General features: G+C 41.8%; 1 protein-coding gene across 1 annotated transcript in view; it reads right to left on the reverse strand.

Annotated features, from left to right (window-relative positions):
- Positions 1 to 17208, reverse strand: part of ADAMTS12 (ADAM metallopeptidase with thrombospondin type 1 motif 12) — a 377986-nt gene that overhangs the window by 69180 nt on the left and 291598 nt on the right. The window contains exon 18 of the mRNA XM_065905225.1: positions 5679 to 5889. Coding sequence (XP_065761297.1) covers positions 5679 to 5889 — 211 coding nt within the window. The remainder of the gene's footprint in view (positions 1 to 5678; positions 5890 to 17208) is intronic.

The raw sequence follows: 17208 nt of genomic DNA on the forward strand, positions 1-17208 counted from the left end.
CTGTTTAGATCTTCTGCCCACTTTTAAAAACTGGATTTTTTTTTTGATATAAGAACTACTGTATGACCCAGCAAACCCTATTCCTTGGCATATACCCAGAGAAAGCTGTAATTCAAAAAGATATATGCACCCCAGTGTTCACTGTAGCACTGTTTACAGTAGCCAGGACATGTTCAGTAACAGAGGAATGGGAAAAGAAGTTAGGGTCCACACATACAGTGGAATATCATAAAAAAGAATGAGAGAATGCCATTTGTAGCAACGTGGATGGATGTAGAGATTGTCATACTGAGTGAAGTAAGTCAGAGAAAGACAAATATTATATACTGCTTATATATGGCATCTTAAAAACTGGGTACGAATAAACTTACAAAACAGAAATAGAGTCACAGATGTAGAAAACAAACATGGTTGTCAGGGGCAAGGGTTGAGAAGGGTAAATTGGGAGACTGGGATTGATGTATAGACACTGCTGTGTGTGTGTGTGTGTGTGCGCGCGCGTGCACGCTTTGTCGTGTCTGACTCTGGGCGACCTACGGATTGTAGCCCACCAGGCTCCTCTGTCCATGGGCTTTTCCAGACACGAACACTGGAGTGTTCTCAGTTCTCAGTTGCTATAGCACTGAGAACTCTCCTCAGTACTCTGTAATGGCCTATTTGCAAAAGGAATCTTACAAAGAGTTGATATATGTACATGTACAACTGATTCACTTTGCCATAGAGTAGACACTGGCACAATGCTGTAAATCAACTATACTCCAATAAATTTTTTTTTTTTTTAAAGAAAATGCAGGGGCCACAGATCAATTCTGTCAGGAAACTTGGGCGTCACTGACTGGACAAGGCTTGAAAAGTAAGAGTAACATGGAAAACAGACCCTTGTCTTCTTGCCTGATAATAAAGTCCCCATTTAGTGAAGGCTCCAGTATTCTTGGGCTTCCCTGGTGGCTCAGCTGGGAAAGAATCCTCCTGCAGTGCAGGAGACCTGGGTTCGATCCCTGGGTTGGGACGATCCCCTGGAGAAAGGAAAGGCTAACTACTCCATTATTCTGGCCTGGAGAATTCCATGGACAGTATAGTCCATGGGGATGCAAAGAGTTGGATACCACTGAGCGACTTTCATTTTCACTTTACTATTTGCTAGGCACTATGTGAAGGGCTCACATGGATTATCATCAAACTTTATGATAATCCTGTCTTTCTAAATGAGCAAAGGTTGAGAGAGGCTTAACACTAGCTCAGTTAGAGCTTGCCAATGCTGGAAAACCTAGGAAAATTACTATCCCAGGAGAAATGTATTAGTCTAACTGCTGGGAGAAATATGGGAATTAATGAACTAAAACTCATAGAGTTCAAGAATTAAATGAGATATTTAAATAGAGTGGAAAGCAGCCAACAAAAGATGGATGACATTATTTCCGTCTATTCACTTTACTAGAAAAATAGTTATAGGTATAGAGTTTATTATGTGCCAGGTATTTTTCTTATGAAAATTTTAGGAATATTAGCTCATTTCATCCTCATAACTTCCCTAGAGTCTAAGCACTGCTGTTATCCTCACTTTAGAGATGGAGGAAATAAGTCACAGGAAGATAAAAGTAACCACAGGGGGAGTAAATTCACACATCTGTTAAGTGGCAAAGCCAGGATTTGAACCTGGTAGAGGGAGGTGCATGCTCTTCACCACTAGACTGGCCACCTCTCAAAAGGCATGTCACTGAAGTGAGATATCTAGTGGGAGCCACAGAAGCTTTGATACTTATCTTCATTTACAATAGAGCCCCCCTTCTGGACCCTCCAAGCCCAGAAAGTAGGCTGGGAAAAACCAGAATAAGATTCTTGATTCCTGAGATTGGGGGTGGGCGTCTGGTGTCCAGAATATGAACTTAGAGGGGAAGGGGCTGGTCACAGGGAGCAGGAAAGCTGTCTTTGGGGGCAGCCACTGACTCTCCCTGGGCAGGGAGAGACCTCCTCCTTTTGAAATCTCCTGGGTCAGGGAGGAGTGGGCCAGCCTGGCACAGATAAGCCCACCCTCCCCTCAGTGGTCTCTTGACAGGAAGGGCATCTCATGGATTTGCCTCTTCTCCTTCTTACCTTGGTCCTCCCACGGAGGACCATTCTACAGGCTTCTAAAAGCATCACAGTTGATCTCAAGACAAAATCCAGACCATAAATACTACGTGTAGCAGGAGTCACTATATAATCTTCCCCCCCCCCCACCTATTTTATGGCCCTTTATTTGAAAAGTAAGTACATATTTTCTTAATCAGTTGGGTGCAATTGTAGGAAAAATTACTGCTTTCTTGATTTTATAATTTCTAAGTTTATTGGCTGCCTTCTTTTTTAAACACTGTATCATAAACCATTTCCCAGTACAGAATGTCAAAGACATTCATGCTTCAGCAAAGCTCATTAGAGGGTGAATGTGTACAGACGTTAGCAAGACAGCAGAGGGGAAAAAAGGAAGATCCACGCAATGAATACTCTGATGCTGATTTAACTAAAAGCGCCGCTCCTAACAACATCTCTGAATGAAGGCAGCAGCTCAGCTTCTCAGGGGAACTGGACACTGGATTCCACATCTGCCATAACTATACTCTGCAGTGGCCTCTATTCCGAACAACAGACTCAAGCACTCATCACTTTGTGCCAACATTTCAGTCCCTTGTTGTCCAGTGAGGCACATCGTTTTGCTCCCCAGAAACAGAAACACAATGAAAAGGACTCCTCAGCCAAATATGTAATTGTGGTCCTTTGAAAAAGCATGAAGATTCTGGCAATTAGTAAATTCTACATGACAAGAATTATTAACTGCTTTGGATGCAGCCAACACACTTTTGGTAAACAGTTTTAATGGACCAGTCACAATACCCCATTCAGCCTTATTTTGACAACACTGTAATTTACAGCAATCGAGGTTGGCAGTGGACTAATAGGTCAGGCCTGCCACAGGCTGTGATTATACCTTCCCAGGAACAGCAGGGGAATACCCTGGCCTGTTATTGATGTGTTCACATGAATCAGTGCAATACCAGCAACATGCCTGTATTAGGTTGTAGATGTTTTCTTTGCATGTACACCTTTGTCTTTCTTTTTTGGGGGTCCTAGCCCTCCCTTTTGATTAGCAGTTATTACAATAAAGGAATAATATATTTTTTTATTTCCACCCAGCTGCTCCTGAGAGTATTATATACAGAATTAGAAGCTAAATAAGGGCCTCCCAGGGGGTGCAAACGCTAAAGTGGTACAGGAGACCTAAGAGATGCAGGTTCAATCCCTGGAATGGGAAGATTTCCTGGAGGAGGGCATGGCAACCCACTTCAGTAGTCTTGCTTGGAGAATCATATTGATAGAGGAGCCTGGCAGGCTACAGTCCATAGTGTTGCAGAGTTGGACATGACTGAAGTGACTTTGCACACACGCATGCAGAAGCTAAATAAACCTAAACTGTGACTATGAGCTAATTAAATAGTTATGGAAATACAGTTATCAAAATGGTTGTATTCAAATGAGTGTTTTCTGCTTTCAAATAGTTATCTTCAGAGATGGTACCTTTGCTTATACAAAATTTTGAATTCTTTTTTTTTTATCAACAAATGAACAGTTTTGATATCTGCAGCTAGTCAGGAAAATTCTGCATAGAAACTAACTATCACATAGTATCATTCATTCTCAGTGGGGGCAATGAAGACTGGTTCTGGGGTGGAGTGAGTAAAAAAAACCTCACCCTCTTTATGTCTAAAGCACAGATATATACAGAGTACATAAATAAATATATGGTATATCTGTCCTAAGATCACATATTATATAATTCTTTCATATGAAATGTTCAGAAAGGCAGATCTCTGGAAATACAAAGTGGATTAATGACTGTCTAGGGCTGGGGAGATTGCTGGGAGAAATATCAATAACCTCAGATATGCAGATGATACCACCCTTATGGCAGAAAGTGAAAAGGAACTAAAAAGCCTCTTGATGAAAGTGAAAGAGGAGAATGAAAAAATTGGCTTAAAGCTTAACATTCAGAAAACTAAGATCATGGCATCTGGTCCCATCACCTCATGGGAAATAGATGGGGAGACAGTGGAAACAGTGTCAGACTTTATTTTTCTGGGCTCCAAAATGACTGTAGATGGTGACTGCAGCCAAGAAATTAAAAGATACTTACTCCTTTGAAGGAAAGTTATGACCAACCTAGACAGCATATTAAAAAGCAGAGAAATTACTTTGCCAACAAAGGTCCATCTAGTCAAGGCTATGGTTTTTCCAGTGGTCATGTATGGATGTGAGAGTTGGACTGTGAAGAAAGCTGAGCCCTGAAAAATTGATGCTTTTGAACTGTGGTGCTGGAGAAGACTCTTGAGAGTCCCTTGGACTGCAAGGAGATCCAGCCAGTCCATCCTGAAGGAGATAAGTCCTGGGTGTTCATTGGAAGGACTGTAGCTGAAGCTGAAACTCCAGTACTTTGGCCACCTCATGCAAAGAGTTGACTCGTTGGAAAAGACCCTGATGCTGGGAGGGATTGGGGGCAGGAGGAGAAGGGGACAATAGAGGATGAGATGGCTGGATGGCATCACCGACTCGATGGGCATGAGTTTGAGTAAACTCCCGGAGTTTGTGATGGACAGGGAGGCCTGGCGTGCTGTGATTCATGGGGTCACAAAGAGTGGGACATGACTGAGCGACTGAACTGAACTGAACTGAGGGCTGGGGAATGAAGGTAGGGACCTGGGATGATGATTAATACATGCAGGGTTTATTTAGGAGTTGATGAAAACATTCTTAAATTATTGTGGGGATGACTGTATAACTCTGGGAATATACTAAAGGTCATTTGCCTGTACCGGAGAAGGCAATGGCACCCTACTCCAGTACTCTTGCCTGGAAAATCCCATGAACAGAGGAGCCTGGTAGGCTGCAGTCCTTGGGGTTGCTAAGAGTCAGACATGACTGAGTGACTTCACTTTCACTTTTCACTTTCATGCATTGGAGAAGGAAATGGCAAGCCACTCCAGTGTTCTTGCCTGGAGAATCCCAGGGACGGGGGAGCCTGGTGGGCTGCTGTCTATGGGGTCGCACAGAGTCAGACATGACTGAAGCGACTTAGCCGCAGCAGCAGCATTTTTTTGTACACTTTCAATGGATGAATTTTATGGTATGTGAATTATATCTCAATGCAATAAAAAAAAACACTTCCCTCCTTAAAAATAAAGTCATGAGGGAGGAGGACAATTAGGAAAGAGCCTCTTAAAAGGCTCTTAAAGAGCCATTTCCTTCTCCAGCAGATCTTTCTGACCCAGGGATCGAACCCAGGTCTTCATTGCATGCAGATTCTTTACTGTCTGAGCCACCAGGGAAGTTCAATGAAAAAAAGAAAAGAGAAACACTGCCTTGCACCAAAAAAGTGAATTTCATCTTAAATCTCTGTATTCCCAGTTAAAACATCCATGATGAGAGTTCATCCTCAATTAGCCCGAACAGTTCTTGGGTTATTCCTACCCAAGTCAGGTAATATCCTCTGGGCCTCACCAGGAGGTAGAGTCTGAAATTAGTTTTGCTGCCCAGAATCTGGTCTCTAAGAGAAGTGGGGCTGAGAAAAAATTTTAGAAGAGGAGGATGGGTGAGAGGGCTGATGAAGGATGAATAACCCCGATGTCCCTTTTAGCCCCTGGGCTCACCTCACTCCAGTTGCCCACTGTCCAGTCTGATGGACACAGGATGTCTCTGTTGCAGGACACGAGGGTCTTGGGCTTTAGCAAATGCTGGCAGTCTTGAGCCGGGAGAGCCTGCTCATCTGAGCCCATGGTCTGGATGCACAACACTGTTCGAGTCTTCTCTCCGTGGGGCCCACATGTCGCGGAACATGCTTCCCACTCCCCTGCCCACCACCTGCAGACACACACGGACATGTGAGAAAAAATCAGCCCGAGTCAATAAACATACACTTCAACCACTGGATAGAAATCCGGAGCAGAAACGCTGATTACAGAGCTGGGAGGTCCCCGAAGATGTTTCAGCCCAGTAGAGGGCGCTCTGCAGACAGGCCATGGCTAGCTTGTTCAATCACAGCTAGGGAACTCCACAGAACACTTGGCCTAAGTAGATGATAAGTAAGCATGTCTTTAGATGGAAAAACAACCCTCCCCCCAAATTCCCTCTTTCCTCAGACAAGAAAAACTGAGGTCCAATTTTCTATTGTGAAACTTCAAGCAAGCTTAAGCCTTACTCTCCACATCTGTTGAATGGCTGTAACAATATTGACTTTAAATGAGTGTCATTCATGCACTGAAATACCAATTTATGTACAGTGCATAGAACAGAGCCTGGCATAATACAAGCTCAATCATTTGTAATTGTAATTATTGTTGTTTTAACTGCTGCTATTGACTAAAAAAATCCAATTAGAATCTAAGTCTCCTGGCTCCTAACTGAATATTTTTCTATTTCAATATGATGCACTTAATTAATTTTCAGTTATGTAGAAGATGATCAGTCAGGGGCATTGTCATCATTCTCTCCCTCCTCCATCTCCTTCAGTCTACCTGTGAATATTCTCACTGCTCGCTTTAAAAGAAAGAAGTAGGAAAACAAGAAAAGTATTAAATAAGATAATCTCTTGGTTTTTTGTCAGCTGTTCTTGATAAGTTGAATTGTTGAAACTGTTGGCTAAATTAATATTCTGGATTCTCCATGGAAAAATGAAGATGTGTGATTTTCCTCTACCTGCTCTCATGGTTGATGGCCTCAAAGTTCTAGGATGTGGGGCCCAGTGGTTACAGTAAAGTCACTTTTGAAAGTGCCAAGGAACCCTCTTCGGAGCTGTCTCCTTTCCTCCTTCTTCATCATTGTCCAAATCTTCCTCAGTATCAAATACAGAACAGGTGTCTTGACTCAGTGCACTTTGGGTCCACCATTGCTTAGATGCATAGTCTGCTTATTCATCCCTCCATGCAGGAATAAAATAGAATATTTGTTTTTCATGGGAAAACAGTACAGCATGTGAATTCCTTCATTCTTGACTTTAAAGAAATCTTCTGACCTTGAGATAGTATCAAATTTTGAAGCAGGTTAAACTGTGTACAATTACTTATTTTTACAAAATATTAAATTTGAGTAGAACTTCTTTGACTCTCATAATCTCTGGTTAAAAATACTAGAAGAAAGCTTTTCTTCAATTCTACTATATTCTTCAGTTATAAGTAATTAAGATTACTTATTTAGTCCCTGGTATTTAACATCTGGTCATCTTGTGTAGATAAAGAGCTAATATTGGGACCATATGATGTGACACCAAATAAATGCCATCTGTGTTAATTTAATTACTCTGTCCTACCTCTGACATTTCTATGGGAGGCCAGACACACTATCAATTAAATCAAATGCCATTCTGAAAGGGCCTTAATGTGAGCTGACTGAAAGTCTAATTTATCTAACTACTTACTACAAGGCTTTCAGCTATGTTACTACAAGGTGATAATAGACTTCCTTGTTTCTCTTTCTGAAGTTGCCTTCACAGACTCCTGGGGACATCTTGCATACATTTGCTCCTAGTGTAAGGTGAAATCCACCCTCTTTATTTCCCTGCAAAGGTCTTCCAGGCCCAGGACTCAGGAGCTATTGCCACACTGTTCTCTGTTGTCCAACTCATTATTTTTGATGTCTGCTATAATCCTACCTCTTCGAGGAGATTTATAAAAGAATCTTGTTTTATATTTATATTTATATTTATAGGAGATTTATAACAGAAGACTGTTTACGTGCTCTGAGTGATAGCTGAGAAGCACAGTATCACATTACAAGAACTCAGTAGGACAAAAGGCCCAGACCACGCATTTATTCACCAACCCCCGAAAGGCAACCTTTCTCGTTTAATCAGCATATAATCAACAACAATCTAATCCAACTTTTTCCATTTTTGCTATCAATTTTTCTCTTGCCAGAACTCCATGATATCTGTCATGCCTAAAGTACAAGTGGATAACTGACCATGCATTTTCTTACACTGGGTTTTTTTTTTCTTCCTGTCTCTATAATTAGTGAATCTGAACATTCCAGGTATTAGGTAAAAGTCCTAAGGATCTCGCCTATATCAGTGATTCTCACTGTATCATCACTTGGGGATCTTTAAAAAGGTATCAGCTCTCAGTTCAGACTCCCTTGCTATACTGGATGGCCAGAATCTCTTGAGGTTAGTGGCAAGGCATCAGTGTTAAGAATTCTTTGATGACTTTCATATGGAGTCAGGATTAAAAACCACTGGTGTTATGATGGGCTTCTCAGGTGGCATTAGTGGTAAAGAACCTGCCTGCCAATGTGGGAGACATAGGTTTGATCTCTGGATTGTAAAGATCCTCTGGAGGAGGGCATGGCAACCCACTCCAGTATTCTTGCCTGGAGAATCCCATGGACAGAGGAGCCTGGCAGGCTACAGTCCATAGGACTGCACAGAGGTGGGCACGACTGAAGTGACTTAGCACACATGCATGGTGTTATGATATCAGATAAATGAATTTGACTGTTTATCTTGAAGTTTTTTCCAAAAAGGATGGACTCTGTAGATTTAGTATGCTATTTGGACAAAGATTAGTACAAAGATAGTAGTTATAAAAATTGATATTTTAAAGGAAATTTCTATTCTAAGTAAGCGTTTAAAAAAATTCAGATTAAGACTTATAGTTTTCTGAGTAATGAGGATTAGAAAGAGTTTAATTTTGTATTTTACTGGTTTATTGGTAGTCAGAACTTCCTGAGCAAGCACTGGTATGGGTGTGGGTAGAAGATACAGATCCTTCTGTTTGAAGGATGTCCAAAGTACAGTAAGCTTTTCTAGGGTAACTATAAGCTCTTTGACAGTCTTGAAACACACACACATTCCTATATCTTATATAATTCATAAGAAAATTACAGTATGCTTCACTGATCTTTATAACAGTGTAGCCACATTCTCACTGCATCCTATTCATCCCCTGATTTTCTCTAGTTTTCCTGTTATCCCCCACTCACACCACACTCACTCCTCTCCCCAATCCCATGGACTTTTTCCAGTCTTAATGACCCCTTTCTTGTCATTTATGCTTTTGAACTGTGGTGCTGGAGAAGACTCTTGAGAGTCCCTTGGACAGTGAGGAGATCAAGCCAGTCAATCTTAAAGGAAATCAACCCTGAACATTCAGTGGACGGACTGATGCTGAGGCTGAAGCTCCAAGACTTTGGCCCATCCAATGTGAAGAGCAGAGTCATTGGAAAAGACCACGAAGATGGGAAAGATTGAAGGCAGGAGGAGTAGGGGACAACAGAGGATGAGATAGTTGGATGGCAGCACTGACTCTATGGACATGAGTTTGAGCAAACTCTGGGAGTTGGTGATGGACAGGGAAGCCTGGCATACTGCAGTCCATGGGGTCGCACAGAGTCAGACATGACTGAGTCATTGAACAACAATAGATTGGTGCTTCTCACCCAATGGACATTCCCACAGCCACCTCCCCAGGGGACATTTGGGAATGTTGGAAGGCATTTTTGGTTGTCACAAATTGGGGAGGTGTGCTCTTGGCATCTAGTGGATAGAGAACAAGGATGCTGAGAAATATTCTACAAGGCACAGGACAGCCCCCACAGCAAAGAATCAGCCAGCCCAAAACGTCTCTAGTTCTCAGGCTGAGAAACCTATATTTAAATCATGAGGCATTCTTTTTGCACGAAAACCTACATGTGGCTGCCAGGCTGGAAAGCCCTGTTATAGGAATTTATGAAGCATTTAAATATACAGAGCACCATCACAGCTGAAGCCTGGCAGAAGTTTGCTTTCCTGTAAACCAAAGTTCAGAGAGAAGTCCATAGAGAGAAGAGACTCAAATAACCTCTTTCTGGAGTCAGATATACTTTCAATTCCAAAGAATTTCTTTCTTGACAGGCTACTCCATCCTGGAGGGTGCCGTGCAAACTTTCATTCTGGAAGCCATTGACCATATAAAACAGACTTGTTACATTAAGATTAACAGAAGCTTTTTATTAAATCCTTTTAAAAAATCTGTCTTAAGTACCTGTTTGGGAAAGAACACAGAAGGTCCAAATTGGGTATAGAAGCAAATTATTACTGAAGGACAATAATCCAGAAATAAAAAGATTAAATCTTACATATGAAATCACTTTAGGAGCGGAAATGATAGCCCTGAACAATGGTGTGAGCTTTTCAGATAGCATGAAAATTAGGTGACAGAGGAAGATGTTGCAACTTGAAATTCATATCTAAGGAAACTACTGAACTAGTCTTTCAAAGACAAATAATATTAAGATAGCCATCGACATTTATTATTCTGTAAAAAAGCAAACTAACTTAATTTCCTTTCTTTAATCCCCTTGTGAATTTGCAGGCATGATTTAGCTTTGAAGTTACTTTCTGCTTGTTCATAACTTTTTCTTTGTGTTTTAATGTGTGAGAAATATTTTAAATTTGGATTTCTGATTTCAGCACCTAAAGTGCTCACCCTGAGATCCTGGGCAGCAGCACGGTGTACTAGCACCAGCACAGAACACTCAGTAGGTTCATCCAGGTTCAAATCTAGACTTTACCACTTCTGCTAAGTGGTTTGGGAAGAATCTGAGGACTTTCGGAAAAGCAAGAGAGTTCCAGAAAAACATCTATTTCTGCTTTATTGACTATGCCAAAGCCTTTGACTGTGTAGATCAGAATAAACTGTGGAAAATTCTGAAAGAGATGGGAATATCAGACCACCTGACCTGCCTCTTGAGAAACCTGTATGCAGGTCAGGAAGCAACTGTTAGAACTAGACATGGAACAGCAGACTGGTTCCAAATAGGAAAAGGAGTACGTCAAGGCTGTATATTGTCACCCTGCTTATTTAACTTATATGCAGAGTTCACCATGAGAAATGCTGGGCTGGAAGAAGCACAAGCTGGAATCAAGATTACCAGGAGAAATATCAATAACCTCAGATATGCAGATGACACCACCCTTATGGCAAAAAGTGAAGAGGAACTAAAAAGTCTCTTGATGAAAGTGAAAGAGGAGAGTGAAAAAGTTGGTTTAAAGCTCCACATTCAGAAAACTAAGATCATGGCATCCGGTCCCATCACTTCATGGGAAATAGGTAGGGAAACAGTGGAAACAATGTCAGACTTTATTTTTTTGGGCTCCAAAATGACTGCAGATGGTGACTGCAGCCATGAAATTAAAAGATGCTTACTCCTTTGAAGGAAAGTTATGACCAACCTAGACAGCATATTAAAAAGCAGAGACGTTACTTTGCCAACAAAGGTCTGTCTAGTCAAAGCTATGGTTTTTCCAGTGGTCATTTATGGATATGAGAGTTGGACTGTGAAGAAAGCTGAGCACCGAAAAATTGATGCTTTTGAACTGTGGTGTTGGAGAAGACTCTGAGAGTCCCTTGGACTGCAAGGAGATCCAACCAGTCCATCCTAAAGGAGATAAGTCCTGGGTGTTCATTGGAAGGACTGATGCTGAAGTTGAAACTCCAGTACTTTGGCCACCTCATGCAAAGAGTTGACTCGTTGGAAAAGACCCTGATGCTGGGAGGGATTGGGGGCAGGAGGAGAAGGGGACGACAGAGGATGAGATGGCTGGATGTCATCACTGACTCGATGGACATGAGTTTGAGTAAACTCTGGGAGTTGGTGATGGACAGGGAGCCCTGGCATGCTGCAATTCATGGGATCACAAAGAGTCGGATACGACTGAACAACTGAACTGAACTGACTGACTGACTGAGGACTTTAGTGTCTCATCTGTGCAATGGCATAAAAGTACCTACCAATAAGAGTTGCTAACATGAATAAACTACTTGGCAACATGGAAAAGACTTGAAGTAGAGTGGGTTCTCAATTCAGAAATCATACTCCTTGGTATTTATCCAAAGGAGTTGAAAACTTTTTGCTCACACAAAACCCCACATAGGGATGTTTACAGTAGCTTTATTCATAATTCCCAAAACTTGGACACAACCAAGATGGCCTTCAGAAGGTGAACTGATAAACTGTGGTCCATCCAGATAATGAAATAATATTCACACTGAAAAGAAATGAGCTATTAAGTCATGAAAAGACATGGAGAAATCTCAAAATGCATATTATTAAGTGAAAGAAGGTAACCTGAAAAGGTTATATACTGTATGATTCCCACTATCTGAAATTCTGGAAAAGACAAAACTATAAAGATGGTAAAAAGATCAGTGGTTGCCAAAGGAAAGAAGTAGAGATGAACAGGCAGAGCATGGAGGATTTTTAGATTGTGAAAATACTCTCTATGGTAACATGACAATGGGTAATGTCATTATATATTTGCCAAAACCCATGGAATGTACATCACCAGGAATGAGAACCCTATGCTAAACCACGGACTTTGGGAAATTATGATATGTCAGTGTAGGTTCATCAATAAATAAGTAAATAAAGTATAAGAGAAAAGTAAAACAATAGGTTCTTAAAATTGTTAGTTACCTCTACCTCATTACCATCTGGGGATAATATCTACCCTATACCTCCCGACATTATCATGAATCTTTTGGGAAGCTGAAGCACAATAATAAATAAGAAGGACTTCTATAAATTATCCATTATGTTGAAATATTTCATGACTTATCACATGCTATTTTAGTGGAGTAGGCAATGACAACCCATTCCAGTATTCCTTTTAAAAAAAAATTATTTATTAAATTAATTTCTTTTAATTGGAGGATAATTACTTACAATATTGTGATGGTTTTTGCTTGCCTGGATAATTTCATGGACAGAGGAGCCTGGCAGGCTACAGTCCATGGTGTTGCAAAGAGTTGGACATGACTGAGTACACAACACATGCTTCTTTAGAATGCATTTTCAGAAAATGTACCTGTTATGTGTTGTATCTACTTAACATCTTCAGGAGTCAAAATCTCTGACCTTAGAGAGTCTTACCTATTTCAATAAAAATGAACTGCATAATAGAAGCACTACAGGTGAATTTGTTAGTTGTTACTTTTGAGAAAGATTTTAGTCCTGAGGCATTAAATAAACCAATACAGATACAGCGAAAGGACATATAAATGTCCTCATTTATATGAGGACAAATAAATGTTTAAAAAGAACTTTCAATAAAGTTAGCTATCTGGGGTCAAGTAACCCATCCCAATACAGGTATCATAAATTTTAAACATAAATGTATGTATGCATGTAAGTATGTGGTATACCTTGGGTATAAAAACAAAACCAAAGGAAGACATTCTATTTTCAAGTTAAAAAAATGCTACTGGGATCTTTAATATCTCTCTCCAATGGCTGTGCTTTAGCTTGAGGTCTGAACTGGGTAAATTCAGGCTTGATCTTCTACTTTTAGGATTTTTAAGGACCATAAGCTGGAGCCCAGGCATTAATCATGTACAGAAATTCAAGAAACTCAGACCTTGGGGAATGGATATCAGACAGAGGGAAATCAAAACCAAAAAAAAAAAAAATGCTACTAAATGATGAAAATTTAAAAAGAGTTGTCAAATTGCATATGCTTTGCTCTTCTTTAAGTATGATCTTCAAATTGTTTGGAAGGAATTGGAGGAAATTATGTTTCCAACACAACAGCAGAAATTGGGCATAGGATGTATTGTTTTCCTCCCTTGAGGTGCAATGATGTGCAGTGGCAGAAGCAGCAGCTGCAAAAATGATCATCAGCTCCCCAAGAAAACCTAAGCACTGGATGTCACATTTGTACTGAGTGGGACAGCCTACTACCTACTTGTGGCCATCAACACTTCTATTCTAGATAGTGATACCAGAGGTTCATTATTGATTTTGTGACAGGAGGCTGTGGAATCGGTCCATTTAAAAATTTTGTGCTGAATCTTTTTGCATCAGTGCACTCAGCTTAGGAAGCATTCCAGAGAAAAGCCCACAATATTGTTTACCTTGGAGCTTCCCAGGTGGCGCTAGTGGTAAAAAGAAATCTGCCTGCCAGTGCAGGAGACTAGACTTAAGAGATATGAGGGGGAGGGAGTTGGGAGGGGGGTTCAGGATGGGGAACACATGTACACCCATGGCGGATTCAAGTCAATGTATGGCACAACCAAGACAATGTTGTAAAGTAAAATAAATAAATAATTTTTTAAAAAGAGAGAGATCTGAGTTTGATTCCTGGGTCAGGAAGATCCCCTGGAGGATGGCATGGCAACCCACTCCATTATTTTTTGCCTGGAGAATCCCATGGACAGAGGAGCCTGGTGGACTACAATCCACAGGGTTGCAAAGATCAGACACGACTGAAGCTACTTAGCATGCACATCATTTACCTTGTTCTAACCATGCTGCTCTTAGAAATGCAAGCTAAAGCGATGTCAATTTTAACCACAGAGCTCCAAAGAGGACAGGGTCCATGGACAGTGATCAGGTCCCCGGGCAAGGAATCCAGATGCTTGACTGCTGGTCCTAGCCCTGACAGCAGCTCTGTCTTGCTTGTGTACGTCTCATATAGCTCCCCTTAGCTTCCTAAGCTTCCTTAGGAAGTGACATATTTGTGCTATTTGTGCTATTCCAAAAAGTCTTGAGAAAGCTCTAGTTACTTATTTTCAAACTTTGGTGCTTCTATGACTTGGTGAAGAGATTGCCTCTCCTCTCCCTTGCTTTTACATTGTGTGTGCATGTGTGTGTTCAGTTGTGCCCGACTCTTTGTGACCCATAGACTGAAGCAGGTCAGGCTCCTCTGTCCACGGAATTCTCCAGACAGGAATACTGGGATGGATTGTCGTGCCCTCCTCCAGGGGATCTTCTCGACTGGGGATCGAATCTGCATCTCCTGCATCTCCTGTATCGGCAGACTGATTCTTTACCACTGGGCCACCCGGGAAGCTCCCGCTTTACATTATGCTGGCATTAATTAGTACACTGCTTGTGTTACTTTCCTAGGGCTGCTGGAAAACAAGTAAGCACCAACTTGGTGACAAAAACAAAAGAAATCTAGTTTCTTTTAGCTCTGGAGGCCAGGGAGACAAGTCAGCACTACTGGGATGAAGTGAAGGTGTTGGCAGGGCTGCACTCTCTTTGGAGGCTCTAGGGAAGATCCATTCCTTCCATCTTCAAGTCTGTGGTGGCTGCCAGGACTCCTTGGCTTGTGGCCCGTCACTCCACTGTCTTCAAATCTTTCTGTTCCACCTTCATATTGTTTCTCCTCTGTGTGTGTGCATGTGTGTGTGTGTGTGTGTGTGTGTGTGAAGTTTCCCTCTGCTTCTATAAGGATACTATGATGGAATTTAGGATCCAAATCAATTATTCAGCATAACTTGCCCATTTCAAGACCCTTCAATTTAATTACACCTTCAAAGGCCCTTTCTCCAAATGAGGTAACACTTGCAGGCTCCAGGGACTAGGAAGTGGATTTCGTGGAGGCTAGTTTATAGCTACTACATGACTCCCTTTAGAGCCAACTTCCAGTCCCCAGAGTTCAGCCTGTATCACTTGGAATTCCTCTGTCAAGGTTCCTCCTTGTGTCTACCAGGCTCCAGCTTCAGTTCATCTCCCATCCATTAGCCTCTGGACTTTGGCCCCAGTATCCATCTCCTTCTAGCACTGGTGGTATCTTATAGGATGACCTTCAACTAGAAAATTCTGGTAGTTAGAGTACAGAGATAGGTAAAGATAACCACCCTTATGGGAACTGAATACTGAAAATAGTGAGGCCAAGACTTTAGTTACAGGTGACTGAGAAAACATCAGATACGGACTGATGACTCTTTTCAGAGAGTGGCTACCAAATCCACTGTCTTCTCTAACTACGCTGCTTTTATGGACACAGCTAATATCCCCATCTCTCTCTTGGTCTCAGCTGGTGAACACCCGCATCAACATCTTTTGGTGCCCACCAACCTAGCACCGGCTTGCTTTGTCTTAGACACAGATCAAGTGAGGGGAGAGGTACATGCCTGTCTCTGAGGGGTCTGTTGTATGCCGACCCACTGCAGCCTTACAGCTAGTCAGCCTTGAGTTTTAGGAGCTCTGCCTGGAGCCAGGTACCAAAGACATAGCTTTTATTATATCACAAAACCACAGTGCTCAGTACATGTAACTGTTACATGGTTATTATTGCCATCACACCTCTCATGGGAAATAATGTTTAACAAAGATTTGCCAGTAATATTAAGTAAGGCCCAGGCAGACTAAGTAAAATAATAAAAATATCCATGAACCCTAGGGCCCGAGTTAGACTCAGGAACTAAACAGCTGTGGTTTTAAGAAGGTAACCACCCACCAGAAAGGGTGGCAATGAAAAGTGAGGTGAGCAACCCACGGGTGCGTGTAGTGGTTGGCAGCTGGTGAGGGGAAAAGGAAGTGGCTGGTGAGAGTCATTGACTTTTATGGAGATAAAAATATGATGAAAGCATGCAAACTCCACAAAGGGACAGGCTATTGGTGAAATAAGGCAATCGGTAAAAAAGATTCCTCTTTTCAGGCTCATTCTTCCCTGAGAAGGATCTATAGAAACTGAAATGGTTACATAAGAAACCTAGTGGGGCCTGATCCTCCCCTCAAGTCCCCGGTTCTTCCCAGTGAAAGAGGCATGGGAGGGACTTCCCTGCTGGTCCAGTGGTTCAGACCTCACCTTCCAGTGTAGAGGGTGTAGGTTCGAACCCTGCTTGCAGAACTAAGATCCTATGTGCCTTGTGGTCAAAAACCCCAAACCTAACAAAGGCAACATTGCAACAAACTGAATAAAGACATCAGGGTAGAGTCACAGCGAGGGGAGGGGACAGTGGTACCTCTGTCCTCTCTCAATGGGGATGGGGTCCAGCTCTGAACCTCACAGCCCACCTTCCACCCAGAAAGACACCCCAGAACTGGATAGAGAACCAACTTGACTCTGAGTTGAGAATGCCCTGGCCTCTGGGACCTCCCTGTTTGAGACCAGAAGAATCTGGCACTGTCTGCCTTAGCTGAGCTGTCTAGATGCTTCTTTTTGACCTAGTTATTTGGCTTTTATCCCATTCTTTCAGCTCTTCTTTAGAATTCTGCCTGTCACTTTGGTAGATTTATTATGCCAACCAGTCCCCTCCTGTTAATCTAAGCTCTTCTTAATGTGTCTTCTTGGGACTGGAATGAATGCCTGACGGGATCTGCAAATGAAATACATCTCTGTTTATAGACACGAGGGAATGAAAACACTCCCCACAATTAATTCTTTCTTTCCTCCCCTCCCTTCTTTCTTTTTCTTCC

This window comes from Muntiacus reevesi, chromosome 14 (genome assembly GCF_963930625.1).
Source record: "Muntiacus reevesi chromosome 14, mMunRee1.1, whole genome shotgun sequence".
NCBI lineage: Eukaryota > Metazoa > Chordata > Mammalia > Artiodactyla > Cervidae > Muntiacus > Muntiacus reevesi.